Below are 15902 nucleotides of genomic sequence, written 5' to 3' on the forward strand. Positions count from 1 at the left end.
AGTAACCGCTGCCCAAATTACCCTGCGCAGGGCCAGCGCCCAAACACTCCGGGGGCCTGCAAATACGTCAGCCAACCCAAAAAATCCAGCCCCTAGGAGGAGTCGCCATGTTGGAAAACTCTGCAGTTCCATCTCAGGCAGATATACAAAGGGTTAAGGCCCATTTAGACAACGATTATCACTCAAAATTCGCTGAAAAGCCGCCTTTGGAGCGACGATCGTTGCATCTAAACACGCGGCCATCGTGCACTGTTCGTTCATCGCTCAATTCCAGCTAGAAATTAGCGATGAACCTCATCAGCGCCGCACTATGATATCTCAGCAGGCGGTGCTGATTGTATTCTTTCAGCTGGTAACCCAATGACAGTTCTCAGCGGGACATCAGCTGAAAGGGCCGAGAACAAAGCAGCTGCTTGCATATACAAAACAGCTGCTGTTCTCAGAATTATTAGCGGTATAGAGCTCCGCCTGCATTAACTCTTTAGTAGCTAATTAGCTACTTAGAGTTATGCAAAGATGATCGCTCAACACTGTCACTCGAACTGTCGTTTGAGCAAATTTTGAGCACTCATCATTCCGCATCAAGGGGCCTTTATTTAGGGTTATTAGATGAACGGTCTTGTCATCTGAGACCCTAAAAGTGGTTTCCCCTTTGGCCTATAAGGTGGCTGTCCATGGGCGAGTTGTCATTGCGAGATCCGCGGCGATAAATCGCCCGAGGACCTTGCATGACACACTCTCCACAGGCCAACTATGGAAAGCCCAGCGCGACGTCCACAAATGGAGAATCATAGTGAATCTCTGCTCGTGGGATTCAAATCGCAGCATGCTGCGATTTTCCGCTGTGAACCTATCAGACTCATCGCGGAGACCTGCCACTTCTCCCCTTGCTCCCCTATCCGCTAGTGATATTCCGCCTCGGCTGTGAACAGGCAGCCTAAAAAGGCTCTCAGAGGCTCCTTGTGTGTAGTGACCTTCTTCCCCTTCTGTAGAGCTTGTTGGCCACTAGACGCCTCTACGATGCAGAGAAGAGTTATATCCCCGTTACCAGAGTCTGAGAGGGGCGCATTATTGGGATGCGAGAAGCTGGATGGACAGATCGATGAATTGTCCCCCACCGGGCCGTTCTGACCAGACTGTTAGGAGGTGTTGGGACCAGTGGACCGGGCTCAGGACACCATCTGCAGACCACCAGTAGAGAGGAGCCTCTGATTTTCCAACAAGCAGCTCCAACAGTTTCATATCTGCCATTCAGACAGGTGGCGCCATCGTTACACCCCTGTGTCTGTCAGAACCATTTCCAGGTGCTTGGCTGAAGGATAATTGGTGTCATAGCGCCTATTATAAGTACTGTCTTTGACACCCACCATCATCTCCATTTGCAGTGGTGTCATGACAACATAACTGGACTACTACAGAGTGCAACCGGGTTGTCTTCAGTGATGAATCCACATTTAGTTTGGGCACTGCTGGCGGCTGCGTTTGTGTCTCGAGACCTCGGGGTGACGCCTCAATCCTGCCTTTGCTGTAGAGTGGCACGTCTGGGGGCCATCACACACAACAGTCGGTCCCCCCTAGTAGTGGTATGAGGGACAATGACAGCTCAGCGATATGTTTAGGATATCCTGCAGCCACATGTGTTCCTCTCATGGCGGCTTCCAGCAGGATAATGCTCGGCCGCACACACAAGGGGGTCACAGGCGCCCCCACAACATTGTCACACTACCCTGGCCTGCCTGGTCACCATATTTATCACCCGTAGAACATGTATGGGACCATCTGGGACGCCAACTTCAACAGCCTACGAGTTTGCACGATGTAAAAGTTTAGTTACAGCAAATCCTGCCACTACGCCGCAGGATACCAAACAGAACCTGTATGTCTCCATGCCTTACATCCAAGCTAGAGGCGGTACAACATGGTACTAGAGCCTCCGTGCCCCTGTATCACATCTTGTATCCCAGCTAGAGGCGGTACAACAGGGTACTAGAGCCTCCGTGCCCCTGTATCACATCTTGTATCCCAGCTAGAGGTGGTACAGCAGGGTACTAGAGCCTCCATGTCCCCGGTATTATACCTTGTATCCAAGCTAGATGCAAACCAACAGGGTACTAGAGCCTCCATGCCCACCCGTATCACATCTTGTATCCGAGCTAGAGGTGGTACAGCAGGGTACTAGAGCCTCCATGCCTGCCTGTATCACATCTTGTATCCGAGCTAGAGGCGGTACAACAGGGTACCAGAGCCTCCATGCCCACCCGTATCACATCTTGTATCCAAGCTAGAGGCGGTACAACAGGGTACTAGAGCCTCCATGCCTGCCTGTATCACATCTTGTATCCGAGCTAGAGGCGGTACAACAGGGTACCAGAGCCTCCATGCCCACCCGTATCACATCTTGTATCCAAGCTAGAGGCGGTACAACAGGGTACTAGAGCCTCCATGCCTGCCTGTATCACATCTTGTATCCAAGCTAGAGGCGGTACAACAGGGTACTAGAGCCTCCCTTCAAGTGTTACAATCACACAGAGAAGGTTTCATTGATTCCGACAACTTCTAGCGGAGGGATTTGTTTACAATGAGTCTATTAAGCTGGGGTGAACAAACACGGAGAACGGAGATAAGGGGCTGCCTCCAGCATGAGGATCAGAGGAAAACATCCACCTTGGCTGACCAGCTTCTGTGCCAAGAACAGCAGGGTTTGCCGACACCTATAAACATTAAATTATAACAGATCCCAATGAAAACTCCGGGATCTGTCTGGGATGTCCGTCATTACCAGGAACATTGGCTCCATTGTAACTAAATATAGGGCGGCCGCGGAAAAGTAGGCCAGCACCGCACTCTTATGAAAGCTGTCTAAAAGAAAATCTGTCCTTGTTGCCCCTAGCAACTAATCACAGCGCAGCTTTCATTTCCTGCTGAGGTAAAATGAAAGCTGCGCTGTGATTGGTTACTATGGAGAACAAAAAAAGTTTATTTTTTTTTTTTAGACAGCCTTCATCAGACTGTGACGCCGAGTGACTCTTCCGTGGCCGCCCTGTGTAATCCCAAGTATTCTTGGTAATGGGGTTTCCTCCTCTCGCTATGGTTTATATATACACCTACAATTATCTCCGCATCCTACTAATCAGCGATCTTCCATTAACACTAGGAGGATGTCTAATAACCATCCTCACCAAACAGTCCGTGATGCCTGGTAGTCGCTCAAAATAGCCGTGATAGCGTATAAATGACTGCGGGCGGTCTGCTTTTACACATAGCAATTATTGTTGTTTGTCGTTCAAATATGTGATCGCTCTACAAACTGTTGGGAGGATTACACGGGCTGAAATATTATTCGTCAGCTGGGGGGGGGGGGGGGGGTCTTTGGCAGGCAAGTATTTGAAGTTTCGAACCTTCCTCAATGCTTATTGGCTACTGAGTCCACTGAACACACATAAGTGTGTATCGGCTGCAGCTTTCTCCGCTCACCCCTTGGGAAATGCATGAACGCTCCGCTGAACTGGGCATTCATGTGTAAGGTGAATTCGGGAGTAATACCTGTTGGCCAAATAGGCATTCAGCCGGCAGCTATGGAAGCTGTATGGGCACCTTAAGAAAATGCAGTCAATTCACATGCAGTCCTATGCAAAAACTACGGGTAAAAACTTTTCAGAGTTATGCCAAAATGCAACCTCTGCTCGGGTCCATCCATGTATAACGTACAGCTGCGGCGGGACACGATTCACCGGATCTCATACTGTGCAGAACTGCAGGTGAACATTACCTTCAGAGAGTTCTAAGTAAGCACAAAGGGCGCAGCCAGAAGTTCAGTCCTGCTACATCTGCTAGAGGAGAGCTTAAAGCATAGGGTTATGCAGATGTAGCTGAGCTGTGCTAGTCTTGCACTGCATACTCATGATAACTTGTCATGCGCCTACAGGTGTACCTGCAGTCCTATGCAAATCCAGGCAATGCATAGCACAAGATCAGATGACAAACTCCGCGATGGACCATCTGTAACTACTATGTATCTGGTCTACAGAACTGATTGCTAAACTCCCGGTTCAGTTCACTCTTAGCATATAGCTATCCGATTCACCTACCGTAAAACCCAGCGTCCTGCGGGGATCCTCACACAGGGATGCTTCCAGATGATGGGCTTGCTGACATTTCTGTCTCACTCCTGGGGAGGGATCGCTGTGGACACACCCCAAGAGGACGTACAGAATTAGGTTACCTGACCCAGGTAAAAGGGGCGGCTCTACCTCTCACTCAGCACACCGCAGCTCAAACAGACTATTTAACCCATTGGGCGCAGAAAGGTATACTGGCCTTAATGGCAGCATGTGAATCCTTCTACTGTCTACTTCCAGCATCCGCAGGGCCTCATGCAGGGTTCAGTGCAGACGGGGGCTACTGGATCACTTTCTACTTCTTGTTTTCAAAGCCAAGCACTAATTTGGCGCTTTGTGCGGCGTGCAGAATTCGTGTGTACCGTTCACAATATGCCAGGAGGACGCTGATAAAGAGACTGTCACACAGATGATGAGTCAGACACAAATACTGGCAAAACAAGGCAGATGTCGACATGACAAAATAAACATGCCGTAAAATAATCCTCTAGAAGGAAGCGGATACAGCAACAGAACACAATACCCGCTCTGACGACGCCATCTGGTCTTCTAGTCTACATTTTGAGATTGTCATTGTACACTGATGCAAAACATCAAAACTGGCCATACACGTTAGAACTGAAATCCCCCAAAATGTCAGTGAAATGAGTGATTTAACAGTATGCAGTAAAGCTCCCCCTAGTGGTGGCTGCAGGAAGACAGAATTGTATCATTTAAAGCAAAATTCCAATTTCAGGACAAAATTCTATTCTGGGACAAGAGGCGGTACGGGGTATATTACCTGCAGTTGTTCTTCTGTGCCGCCTTTCTGGTCTGCCAGTTTTGATCCCACCTTAAACTTCACCTGGATGGCCGCAGACATTTTCTGACTACTTAATGCACACTGTGCAAAGCTCTCCGATTGGCCAGTGCATATCATGTTAGCAGATCTGGCCAATCAGTGAGCAGGTATAGTGCGCTGGTAGTCTAACACTACCAATGCACTATGAGGATTAGGTAGCTTGAAGAATGCATCAGACGTCTTGAACAGCCAAAAATGAAACCTGGAACCAGAAGATCGGACGGACAGAAGAGAAGTACAACCGCAGGTCGTCCTGGGAGTGTGACACTCAGCCCAAAATCCTGCTCATACAATGTCCTCGAAGATGCAAGGCTTTTTGTCAAAAACGCCTCCCGTCAGTTTTTTGGGTAGTTGCGATCCTCTGGTGCAGCTTTCAGCCGTGGCGGAGGATCGGCAAATGTTGTCAATCGGGAACCTCGCATCGCACTTGCGTGCACGCCGTGATGTGTTTTTCAGCCCCATTGAAAACAGTGGGTGGGGGGTGTTCTGAGGGAACGCCCAAAGACAGGGCATGCTGTGATTTCTTTCCCGCACTGCGTTTATTTGGAACGACTGTTACTTATATTTTCTCTATCGAGTTGCTCTTCAGACAATGGTTGTCCTGTGTAAAGCCGCACTTACCTGCGGAATGTTTCCACTATCCGTGCGCATAACCCTACGATGATGGAGGAAATAGATCCCTATGTCGTCATGCATTTTGCACCCAAACTGCCTACAACTATTTGTTTAGGACGGACACTGGCATACAATGTTTCTCTGTCTGGCCGGGGGTCCTGATATCCCTGGAGGGCCATATGGGAGTGTTCTGCTCTTACCTGGCCAAGCTGCTTTCTTCTTTTTAAGCTTGAAGGCAATGGATTCCCCTAATAGCTGTGAACATATTGCACCTTGCACAATGGTTTGTTACACCCCTATTAAGACATGGCTGTTTGCACAAGCTGTTGGACCAAGGGGTGCGCAGCTCCAGTCCTCATGGAGCCCCAACCGGTCATGTTTTCAGGATTTCCTCAGTGTTGCACCGGTGATGTAACTATCGTCAGTGCCTTACTATAGGAGATCCTGAAAACATGACTTATTGGGGCCCATGAGGACCGGATGTGCATTCCTGTGTTTTACCATGGTTTGTTACTAACGTCACCTACCTCTAGTTGCGTATCCCCAAGGGTAGCCACAGCTCCAGCCATGTTCATTCGGTAGGCAACTGGTTGCCACCTCTTCCACTCCAGCAAAGCCGATGCAAGTGCAGCTCACTACTTTCTTCCGGTGGCCGCTAATGACTTCAGGCCTGACGGTGTATTTAAAGGAGATGCCATAGATCCCTCACCTGCATATTAAGGTACATCCTTTGTTTGGCTATTGTTCCTGTTGCTATTTGGCACTGACCGTCACCTGGATAGGTTACTGGATTATGCTACTGTCACACTTGGCTTTGTTGTCTGGCACCTATGGTAATAGACCTGGTGCTAACTCCTGGGCCCATATTTTGACTAGGCTTCCATCTAATCCTCCAGCTAGCCTCATCCTCACTGCTTCCCTTGTGGTGGCCCTGACTTTGATACAATATACCCAATCAGTGACTATTTTGGGTACTGCGATCTGTGAATCCACACTTCCTTATAGGGGTTTAAGGGTGAAGAACGGGCAAACTCCTCAGGCTCAACACCCCAATCTACCCAGTGCCAAGCCAACTGCGGCTGAGAAGATCCACTTCTTTGGTGAGAAACATCACTACACGTGTAAATGGATCCAGGCCCAAGGCTTTGTTCACACGAGGGTATATCAGCTGCCGTTTTCACGGATGGCTGATATTCGTTACCATCTGATGCATTGGATTCCAATGCATCAGATCAGATGGGCGGTTTTACGCCAACCAGGAAAGATAGTCCTGGAACTATCTTTCTGGCCGGAATACGGCGGCAGCTCCCATAGACTCCTATGGGAGCCTATGACAGCTGCCGGAGAAGGGAGGTGGGAAGGAGTTTAGCAGACTGCTAAACTCTCTCCCTCTTTTTTCCTCCTCTCCGCCTTTTGCCGGCTATTTGCAATGGGAGGGGCAGAGCTAGATGCTAAGCTCCCGCCCCCTCCCATTGCTGGCTGCCGACAAGGGGCGGAGGGGGCGAGAGCTTAGCATACTAGCTCCTGCCCCATCCCGCCTCCTCTCCTTGCTGAGAGCCAGCGAGTGGGAGGGAAGGGGGAGACAATTTAGCAGAGCTAAACTGTCTCCCCCTGACCGACGGCACTGCGAGCTCGGTGTATATGTGCCGGGCAGGGGTCGTTAGAACGGGCACACAGATGTTAGATTTGTGCGCCCGCTCACACGTCTTTATGTTGGCGGCGGACGAACCTAACAATTCCGACGCCCATGTGAGAGAGCCCTTAAGGGTGGCTCCCGATATTCCACAAATAGGTCATCTGAGAGACATCCAGTTCTATGATGCCATGGTGGTTGGTTCTGACATGTACCCTAGCTAACTGTTGCCTATAGGCATGGAATCACAGAACAAGTATTCCTTCTCACCACAACAACCATCAGGCAACAATCTCACATTTATATTTATAATCCACATAGAAAAATGGCTGCCTCAAACTTTATGGTCTACAGCAATGATAAATGCTTCATCTACATACATTGCTGGGGGTAAGGGAGTGGCAGAGATGCCACCCAAGATGGGCACTCCTATAAACAGAAACCTGCAGGTACAAATGGCAAATTGGAAGGATTTTTATTGTGATCCGAATGAATGTTACCTGGGAAATTGTTCGAAATGAAGTAAAGCTGTATGAAAAGCCGCTAATCCAGAAGAGAAGCGCCATATAGACAACGAGCAGCAGATACCCAATACACACTCATACTCCATAGCTGATGTAGGAACTCCTCAGTGGACAATGTGCTCTAAGGTCCAAGTCTACGGGGTAACTAGGATACGTGCACGGAGACTGATTATAACGCCCCCGGTCATACATGCAAATACAAATGCAAAAAGACAGAAACTGGAAGTAAAGCATTTATCGCCCGTCCTTGTACTATGCTTCCAGCTAATCGGTTCGCTCTATTGATCACTCTGCTAATCGGTCTTATCATTCCACTGAAGTAGAAGTGCAACGTGCAGGACTCCGATCTGCAGCTCCCAGTTATGACCCGTAGTAATACACAGCAATACACCATGTTGGCAAAAGTATTGCGCCCCCCCACCAATCCTGTGCTGTCAGGTGAAGGACATATATAGATCGGATGTGTGAGCATTAGGTATAAAGGAGAGGATCCCAGTGTAGAGCTGACAGACCTCCAGCGGGGTCACCTGAGCAACCAATCAGTACAGGGCATTGCAGCGCTTTTGAACCTTCCAAAGTCCACCGTTGGCAATGTTATTCGGAAATGGAAAACCTCTGGTGTGTGCGGTGCGGCCAGGTTCAGGGAGACCACGTAGACGGACAGAACGTGGACAATGAAGGCGTCTACAAGCCGTGAAGACATCACACACATCACCTGCCCTCGCTCAGGAGGTTTCACAGGCCATTGGAACATCCATTAGCATCAGAGCCATCTGTAGGGAACGGCATGCGAAGGGTTACCACGGACAAGTGGCTGAGCAGAAGCCGAACATCACAGCAGTGAATACACAGAAGCGCCTGCGATGGTGTTTGGAACGTCATTCTTGGACTGTACACGAGTGGCAGCAACAAGCGTCATGGGCAGCTGAATCACAGATCACCAACCTCACATTGGATGGCCACACCTGGGTATGGCGGGCTCCCGGAGAGGGGATTCTACATGACCGCATTGTCACAGCAGTGAAGTTTGGAGGAGGTTCTGTTATGGGGGGGGGGGGGGTGTCTGCTGGGAAGGACCAGGGCCATTGGTTATAGTGAAGTCTGTCCATATAAAGGTTGGTTTTGAGAATCCCCCTCTAAGTGCCCCAACTACCTGATTACATTGCATGTGGTTGAGGAAGAGGTCTCCAAAGACAAACCCCCCTGTTCTGAGGCGTAGTCCTGGGCACTGCAGCGCCGTATAGGAGGCTGCTGGTAATTTTGAGGAGTGTAAAGGTGTTTTCAAGGAGGCAAAATCCTTAGCAGGTATTGGTGTCTGACCTCCGCTTCTGGCCAGGGTATGACGACAGGTTATGCAGTACAGACACTCTCTTTGCCCATTATGCCATAGGAGGGGGCTGGCTGTCCGGCTCATTTTACTAACTATGCCAGCCCTTTTCTCTGATGAGAAGCTAGCTTAGTTATTAAAGGGGTTGTGCTAAATTATAAAGTAACCACCTATCTACAGGTTAGGGGATAACTTTCATTGGTCGGGGTTCGATTGCCGAGACCCCCACAAATCCCAAGAACAGGGGTCCGGTCAGTCCCTGAGTGAATGCAGCGAAGGTCACAAATGTACGCCGTAGCTCCATTAAATTCAATGACAGTGTCAGATTACCACTTATAAGCATTTCAGCAATCAGCGGCATGGTTACTGAAGTTAATGGAGCAGCGGCACGCTTGCACAGCCTCTGGTCCATTCACTTCAGAGTCGGCCAAAGCCCCGTTCTTAGGAATGTGGGGGTCCAAATGGTTAGACCCCTCCGATCAGGACGTTGTCCCATATACTGTGGATGGGGATAACTTTATAACCTGGCAAAGCCCTCCAATGACGTGATGGGCACAGAGAGGGTCCATACCACATGACGTGGTGATAGACCCGGGACAGAAGTGGAGGATCCAGCGCGGCAGGTCCGGGTAAGGATTTTGCCTTCCTGAACAATCCTTCTAAAGAAATCCCCAAATATGGAAAGTTTCACTACAGAGAATTATACCATAACACATAAATATCATTCCTTGATCCGTCTTCATTAAAAGTATCATTATCCAATTCTTAGTTACATCTGTTTCTTGAAAAGCTGGAAGAAAACGAGAAAGGATGCAAGTCAAGCTCCAATAGGGGCAGTCATTCAGCTTTCCTGGGCTCCTGAATGGCAACCACAATGCTCTCCGCAGCTCGCTGAATGGACTGAATCAGGCGGACAGCTCTTACTTTTTCTTCCCTAGAAAAAGGGTTGTTTTCAGCACTTTGGGAACAAATCTGATGGTCAATGAGACTCGAGTCCTCCTGGGTAATGTCTCCTCCACTCGGGCCGTGCACTGCTCCAGATTGGCCACTTTGTGGTCTAGCGTGTCCTGACACAACGGGCGAATCCCATGGAGGTAATTCTTATACAAGTCCTCACGTAAAATAAAAAGACTCCGTGGCTCCAGCAGGAGGGAGAGAACATGTCGCTGCTCTTCTGTCCTCGGGACCTGGAATATAGACAACAGGTAGTCAGAATAACCCCCAAGCACATCCGCACCAAGAGCAATGTAATAGGGAGATGCAGGCCGACAGCGGGCCAGTAGGCTGATTAACGCTCTATCAGGGTATATTCAGACACTGCGGTCAAGTCACATTTTTTTGATGACAATTCCCACAAAACCATTTCAAAATACCTCGGGCTTTCAAAAATTGCAGCTTTTTGAATTCCCTGTTTTGCTATTTTCATACTTAGAATTGCAAATGACTCTATTACTTTGTTTCATGCGGTGGGTCTCCCACTGACTGTCAGACATGCGGTGGGTCTCCCACTGACTGTCAGACATGCGGTGGGTCTCCCAATGACTGTCAGATATGCGGTGGGTCTCCCAATGACTGTCAGATATGCGGTGGGTCTCCCACTGACTGTCAGACATGCCGTGGGTCTCCCACTGACTGTCAGACATGCCGTGGGTCTCCCACTGACTGTCAGACATGCCGTGGGTCTCCCACTGACTGTCAGACATGCCGTGGGTCTCCCACTGACTGTCAGACATGCGGTGGGTCTCCCACTGACTGTCAGACATGCGGTGGGTCTCCCAATGACTGTCAGATATGCGGTGGGTCTCCCAATGACTGTCAGATATGCGGTGGGTCTCCCACTGACTGTCAGACATGCCGTGGGTCTCCCACTGACTGTCAGACATGCCGTGGGTCTCCCACTGACTGTCAGACATGCCGTGGGTCTCCCACTGACTGTCAGACATGCCGTGGGTCTCCCACTGACTGTCAGACATGCCGTGGGTCTCCCACTGACTGTCAGACATGCCGTGGGTCTCCCACTGACTGTCAGACATGCCGTGGGTCTCCCACTGACTGTCAGACATGCCGTGGGTCTCCCACTGACTGTCAGACATGCCGTGGATCTCCCACTGACTGTCAGACATGCCGTGGGTCTCCCACTGACTGTCAGACATGCCGTGGGTCTCCCACTGACTGTCAGACATGCTGTGGGTCTCCCACTGACTGTCAGACATGCCGTGGGTCTCCCACTGACTGTCAGACATGCGGGGGGTCTCTCACTGACTGTCAGATATGCCGTGGGTCTCCCACTGACTGTCAGATATGCCGTGGGTCTCCCACTGACTGGCAGATATGCGGGGGGTTTCCCACTGACTGTCAGATATGCGGTGGGTCTCCCAATGACTGTCAGATATGCGGTGGGTCTCCCACTGACTGTCAGATATGCGGTGGGTCTCCCAATGACTGTCAGATATGCGGTGGGTCTCCCACTGACTGTCAGATATGCGGTGGGTCTCCCAATGACTGTCATATAAGTGGCTGGAGGGTTGGTAAAGCTCCAACCTCCCCAGAACTCGCCAAAGGTTTTGAACAGACCAGAATCTTCTTTAGAAGCCCCGCCGATATCAGCGGTTATCTACTACCAATGAAATCAATGCCACATGTAGAAATGGCATTGTCCCAAGTCACCCAGTATTCCATAATAGGGATTTTTTATGAAGTAAAGTAATATCATTTCTTAGAATATGCAAGATTCAAGAGTAAATCTGGTTGTAGGATGTAGGATATCAGTGTTAACCCTAGAATTACTCCTTTACTATGTACACGGTAGACCATTGAAAAGTATTCTGCCTCGGACAATACTGCAACAGGAAGAAAGAGCTAGTGGATTGTTTTTTCGACAGCTTTATTAATTTTCCCACGTTACAACAGACGCTGTAAGGGGTCCCCATTCACCTCTATGCAGCTGTGGGTACGTTACAACATGTTGGCTGATACTGCCTGCAGCTCTTCAACGGTGATGAGTGTTCATGATGTTTTCCTTCAGCTCATCCAGGCTGTGAGGATTATCGGCATACATTTTCTGCTTTAAATTTCTCCACAGATAAAAATCGCATGTGGACAAGTCCGAGGGCGTGGTGGCGGGTCATTACCCTTGTTCAGAGTTCATTCTTCCGGAAACGGTTCATGAACCTGTGCCAGTGAGTCGTGGGAGGTGCGGCATGTTGCCCCATCTTGTTGGGTTATGCAGTACGTTCTTTTTTCTGCTGTTAGTTGTAAAAATGTTCAAACATGTCCAGAAACTGCGATATTCATTGGGCCGACTATTCGTGTTCCTGACGCTGCGCACCAAACGCCAATTCTCCGGTGGTGCTGCGGTGTTTTGTGAGTCAGGTGGGGATATTCAGTAGACCAGGACCTCGTATCTGTGAATTCATATGACCTGATTAATGAAATCCCGCTTCATCCATCATAAAGTACAGCAATGGCTCCAGCGGCCCTCCAGCAATCCCAGTCAGCAGCCGCATGCAGTAATCTACGTGTTTAGCTTGTCGCGCTCTTTCAGTTTTTGCACGTTATTCAGGGCGGTTTCAGGTTCAGAGATTTCAGCGTTCGCCGACACGTCGTTCCTGATACTCCAACTTGCTGGAACCGTCTCCGAGAGGATCTTCAAGGGCTATTTGTAATACGCTGCTGAATGTGATGAACGACTTCAGATGTCCGGACTGACGGTTTCCTCATATTTGCGACAGACCCAGTTTGGCACCATTTCTGAACCGGCTCTGATTATAATGTTCGGCGAAGGCCTCTTGCATTTCCCTAATTGATCTACTTTCCGCTTCCACAATAACTATTCCCTGCTGCAGGGAGAACACCGTGGGGCAGATTTATGAAAGCTACCTAGAAGAAAATCCGTCTTTGTTCCCAAAACAACCAATCACAGCGCAGCTTTCATTTCTTATACTGCTAAGGTAAAGCTACTCTGTGATTGGCTACTATAGGCAATAAAGGCAATATATATATATTTTTTTTTTCCGACAGCTTTCAAGAGTGTGGTGCTGGGATCAGAGGCGGGCTACTTTTCCGTGGCCCACCCTGTACATTTGGCTAAGCAGAATCAGCTGCCAGACCCCTCTCATCATACAGGAATAACCCAACAGCAGGTATTAGCCAGCGGTCTACCAAGTCCTATAAATATTATATGGTCACCGGATCTATCTCTGCCAACTATATTCTGCGGTCTACGACCTCTTGAGGATAAAGGGGTTGAAGGACTCCCTTAGTGCTACAGCCCCTTTCATAGTTCAACCTGCAGAGCGGCGCCCCAGCCACCGGCGGTGCACAGATCGGCAGCACGGCTCTATTCCCTTAATTGCAGTTCTCTGCACAGCCGGGTGGTCAGGAGTGAAGGAGGTGCAGCGCTGATGCAACTTCATGCTTAGTACTGGCAAATGCTAAAGATATGCCAGTGCATGATCAAACGGGATAAACCCCTTTAAGGTGGCAGCTGACCAGACGCGTCCTGCAGCGATTACTACAGGAACAATGTAGAATTGCATTGCGTCCATTCAAATGAACCGATGACCATGTAACGCGCGGCAAGACGAAGTCCACAAGCCACACATTTTGGGGGCTGACTAATAGAGGGGGACACTGAATGGAGAACTATATACTTAAGCTAAATGATGCCTGATGGAAGCGTGTCCCTGACGGGGTGCCCTTAGGGCCATCACTGGAAGCTCTGCCAATCCTGAGAACAATACTGGGTGCCCATGAGTGATGCTGAGCCAGGGAAGTGCCAACAGGGGGTTCTTCCTCCAAGATCAGCAGGTCGGTCCCTACAGATGGACACATGATAGCATATCTAGGCAATACGTCACCACTTGTAATACTGGGAAAAATCGTTTAGGAATGGGAAGGTAAGACGCAACGAAAAGCTGCTCACCTGGTCCTCCTCATCCGAAAGTTGTCTGTTGAGAGGGAGATAGAAATCTAGAAGAGTATGTGAGCCCAAGCTGATGGTGGTGACAGTAGGATAGTACAGGGGCCCGTCCTCATGTGGCTGTAAGATAAACACAGAGCAGTGAGCGACTATGTGTCATGTAATAACGTCTATATACTCCGTATAACGCTCACTCACCATTATCCCCTCTCCAGGATTGTACTCGTTCACCAGCACGTGGTTGGCACAGTTCCCTCCAAACAATTCCAGAGAGGAGATCTTGTTGGTATATGTCTGGAGCCAGCTGGGAAGGTTTTCGGGCACCATGCCCCGAGGGTGGGGAAGACCTCCTGTAACAAGGTTTACCTATGAACTACAGGTCCACATGGGTCCCACCTCGGTCAGTGAGAACACAAGGACTGGTGTATGGCCAGCTTTCCTATAAAGAAGGTTTCAATGGCAGATAGATTAAACCTGACGTCTGCAGGAACCTTCAACTCCATGCAGCTAAGCACATCAACCCAACCATAGAGGCGTACCCCCCAGCATCAGTGAGGAAGGGGCAAACGCATCTACATGCAGGTTTATGGTCTAACAAGAGATGTCAGGCTTACTCTTCCTGTCTTGGAAGCCTTCTTTATGGGAAAGCTGCATGGTCCACCAGTTTTTGTCTTCTCATTGATCATACATCATATGTACCTTCTACAGTTGAGGTATTACTCTGAGCCCATCGCAGCCTCTATATACATTTACAGCAGCCGCTCCACTAATTCTGGAGTTTTTTCTACACCCCCAGTTCTCTGCACTGCCAAGCGGCCAGCTGCGCCGATGTGCAAGGAGAACAGTAAAGGGTTTGCCGTGGGGAATCAGCCCTATGTCCCATGTTGTCTTAGTATCCATGGGTGCCCTAGAGGCTAGATCCCCATCGATCATAAAGAGATGGGAATCCAGATGAGACTGAAATCCTTTTTTAAAGAATCTCTCGGATTTCAGGAAATAATTGTGTCCTGGGACTGGAGGATGGGCGAGGTGTATTACCGGTGTTGGATCTTCTCAGCGGTCCCACCATTCCACCAGTTCTCCCATTTTCAGGCCACCACTATATTTTTAACTACTCTAGTGATTGGCCAGTGCTGCTCATGTGATCCCTGCTGGCTAATCACAATCAGGTTTAGTGCATTCATAGTCCTAACACAAACAATGCATGATTAGGTATCCTAAAAATGGTGTTGGCCGCCTGAAAACAGAAATGGGAACCAGAGGCAAGGGAATCAAGTCGAGGCACTAAGCTCCCTCCACCCTCCAAACTCAGGGTAGAACTTTGTCCCCAAACCGCAGGGTTGCTTTAAACGGCAAATAACATTATTACCCAAATCCCACTGATTAGATGCTGATATTCAGTAGGAATGAATACATGCAGAGCCCCACAACTGAACCGCTGGACTGATCTTTGTATCAATCATAACAATTATAAGTGAATAATGGAATAAACAAACTAATTCCACCATGTTGGGGATCACTAATGTATGGTAGTTCTGTTTAAGACTCTGTTCACATTTATGTTCAGCTCTCTGTTTCCAGTTCCGTCATGGAATGTCAGATCTGTTCAATGGCAGAAATGGAGAGCGCTCCGTGGACCCCATTGGCTGTAAACGGGGTCCGTCTGGCTTCTCTCATGCCCTCATGTACTTTCCTGGACATCGCTGTGCCCATCTGATCAGTCTGAACGTGCCGTTTTATCACCATGGATATTGATTGGCTATTCTGCTCCTTAGACGGTCTGATTCTTCGGGCCTCACCTGTGTTAGACAGGTAAATGCATCGTTGGCTCGCTCAGCCCGTGTACAAGCGAATACGGGGACTGAAGGAGCGCTGCTGAAACCAACGATGAGAGAACGAGCCAACGATGCTTTTTATGCCTGC

The 15902-nt window shown here is 49.2% G+C and overlaps 2 protein-coding genes across 5 annotated transcripts in view; both read right to left on the bottom strand.

The window, feature by feature from the left end:
- Positions 1 to 4187, bottom strand: part of LOC136580993 (uncharacterized) — a 38470-nt gene extending 34283 nt beyond the window's left edge. For all 3 annotated transcript variants that reach the window (XM_066581953.1, XM_066581952.1, XM_066581954.1), the window contains exon 1: positions 4089 to 4187. The gene's annotated coding sequence lies outside the window, so the exon portion shown is untranslated. The remainder of the gene's footprint in view (positions 1 to 4088) is intronic.
- Positions 4188 to 9777: 5590 nt separating this feature from the next.
- The window catches only part of ALKBH6 (alkB homolog 6), a 30767-nt gene continuing 24642 nt past the window's right edge, over positions 9778 to 15902 (bottom strand). For both annotated transcript variants that reach the window (XM_066581955.1, XM_066581956.1), the window contains exons 5-7: positions 14178 to 14329; positions 13983 to 14099; positions 9778 to 10245 (exon numbers count right to left, since the gene is read on the bottom strand). In XM_066581955.1, coding sequence (XP_066438052.1) covers positions 9979 to 10245; positions 13983 to 14099; positions 14178 to 14329 — 536 coding nt within the window. In that variant the 3' untranslated portion in view covers positions 9778 to 9978. The remainder of the gene's footprint in view (positions 10246 to 13982; positions 14100 to 14177; positions 14330 to 15902) is intronic.

This window comes from Eleutherodactylus coqui, chromosome 10 (assembly GCF_035609145.1).
Source record: "Eleutherodactylus coqui strain aEleCoq1 chromosome 10, aEleCoq1.hap1, whole genome shotgun sequence".
NCBI lineage: Eukaryota > Metazoa > Chordata > Amphibia > Anura > Eleutherodactylidae > Eleutherodactylus > Eleutherodactylus coqui.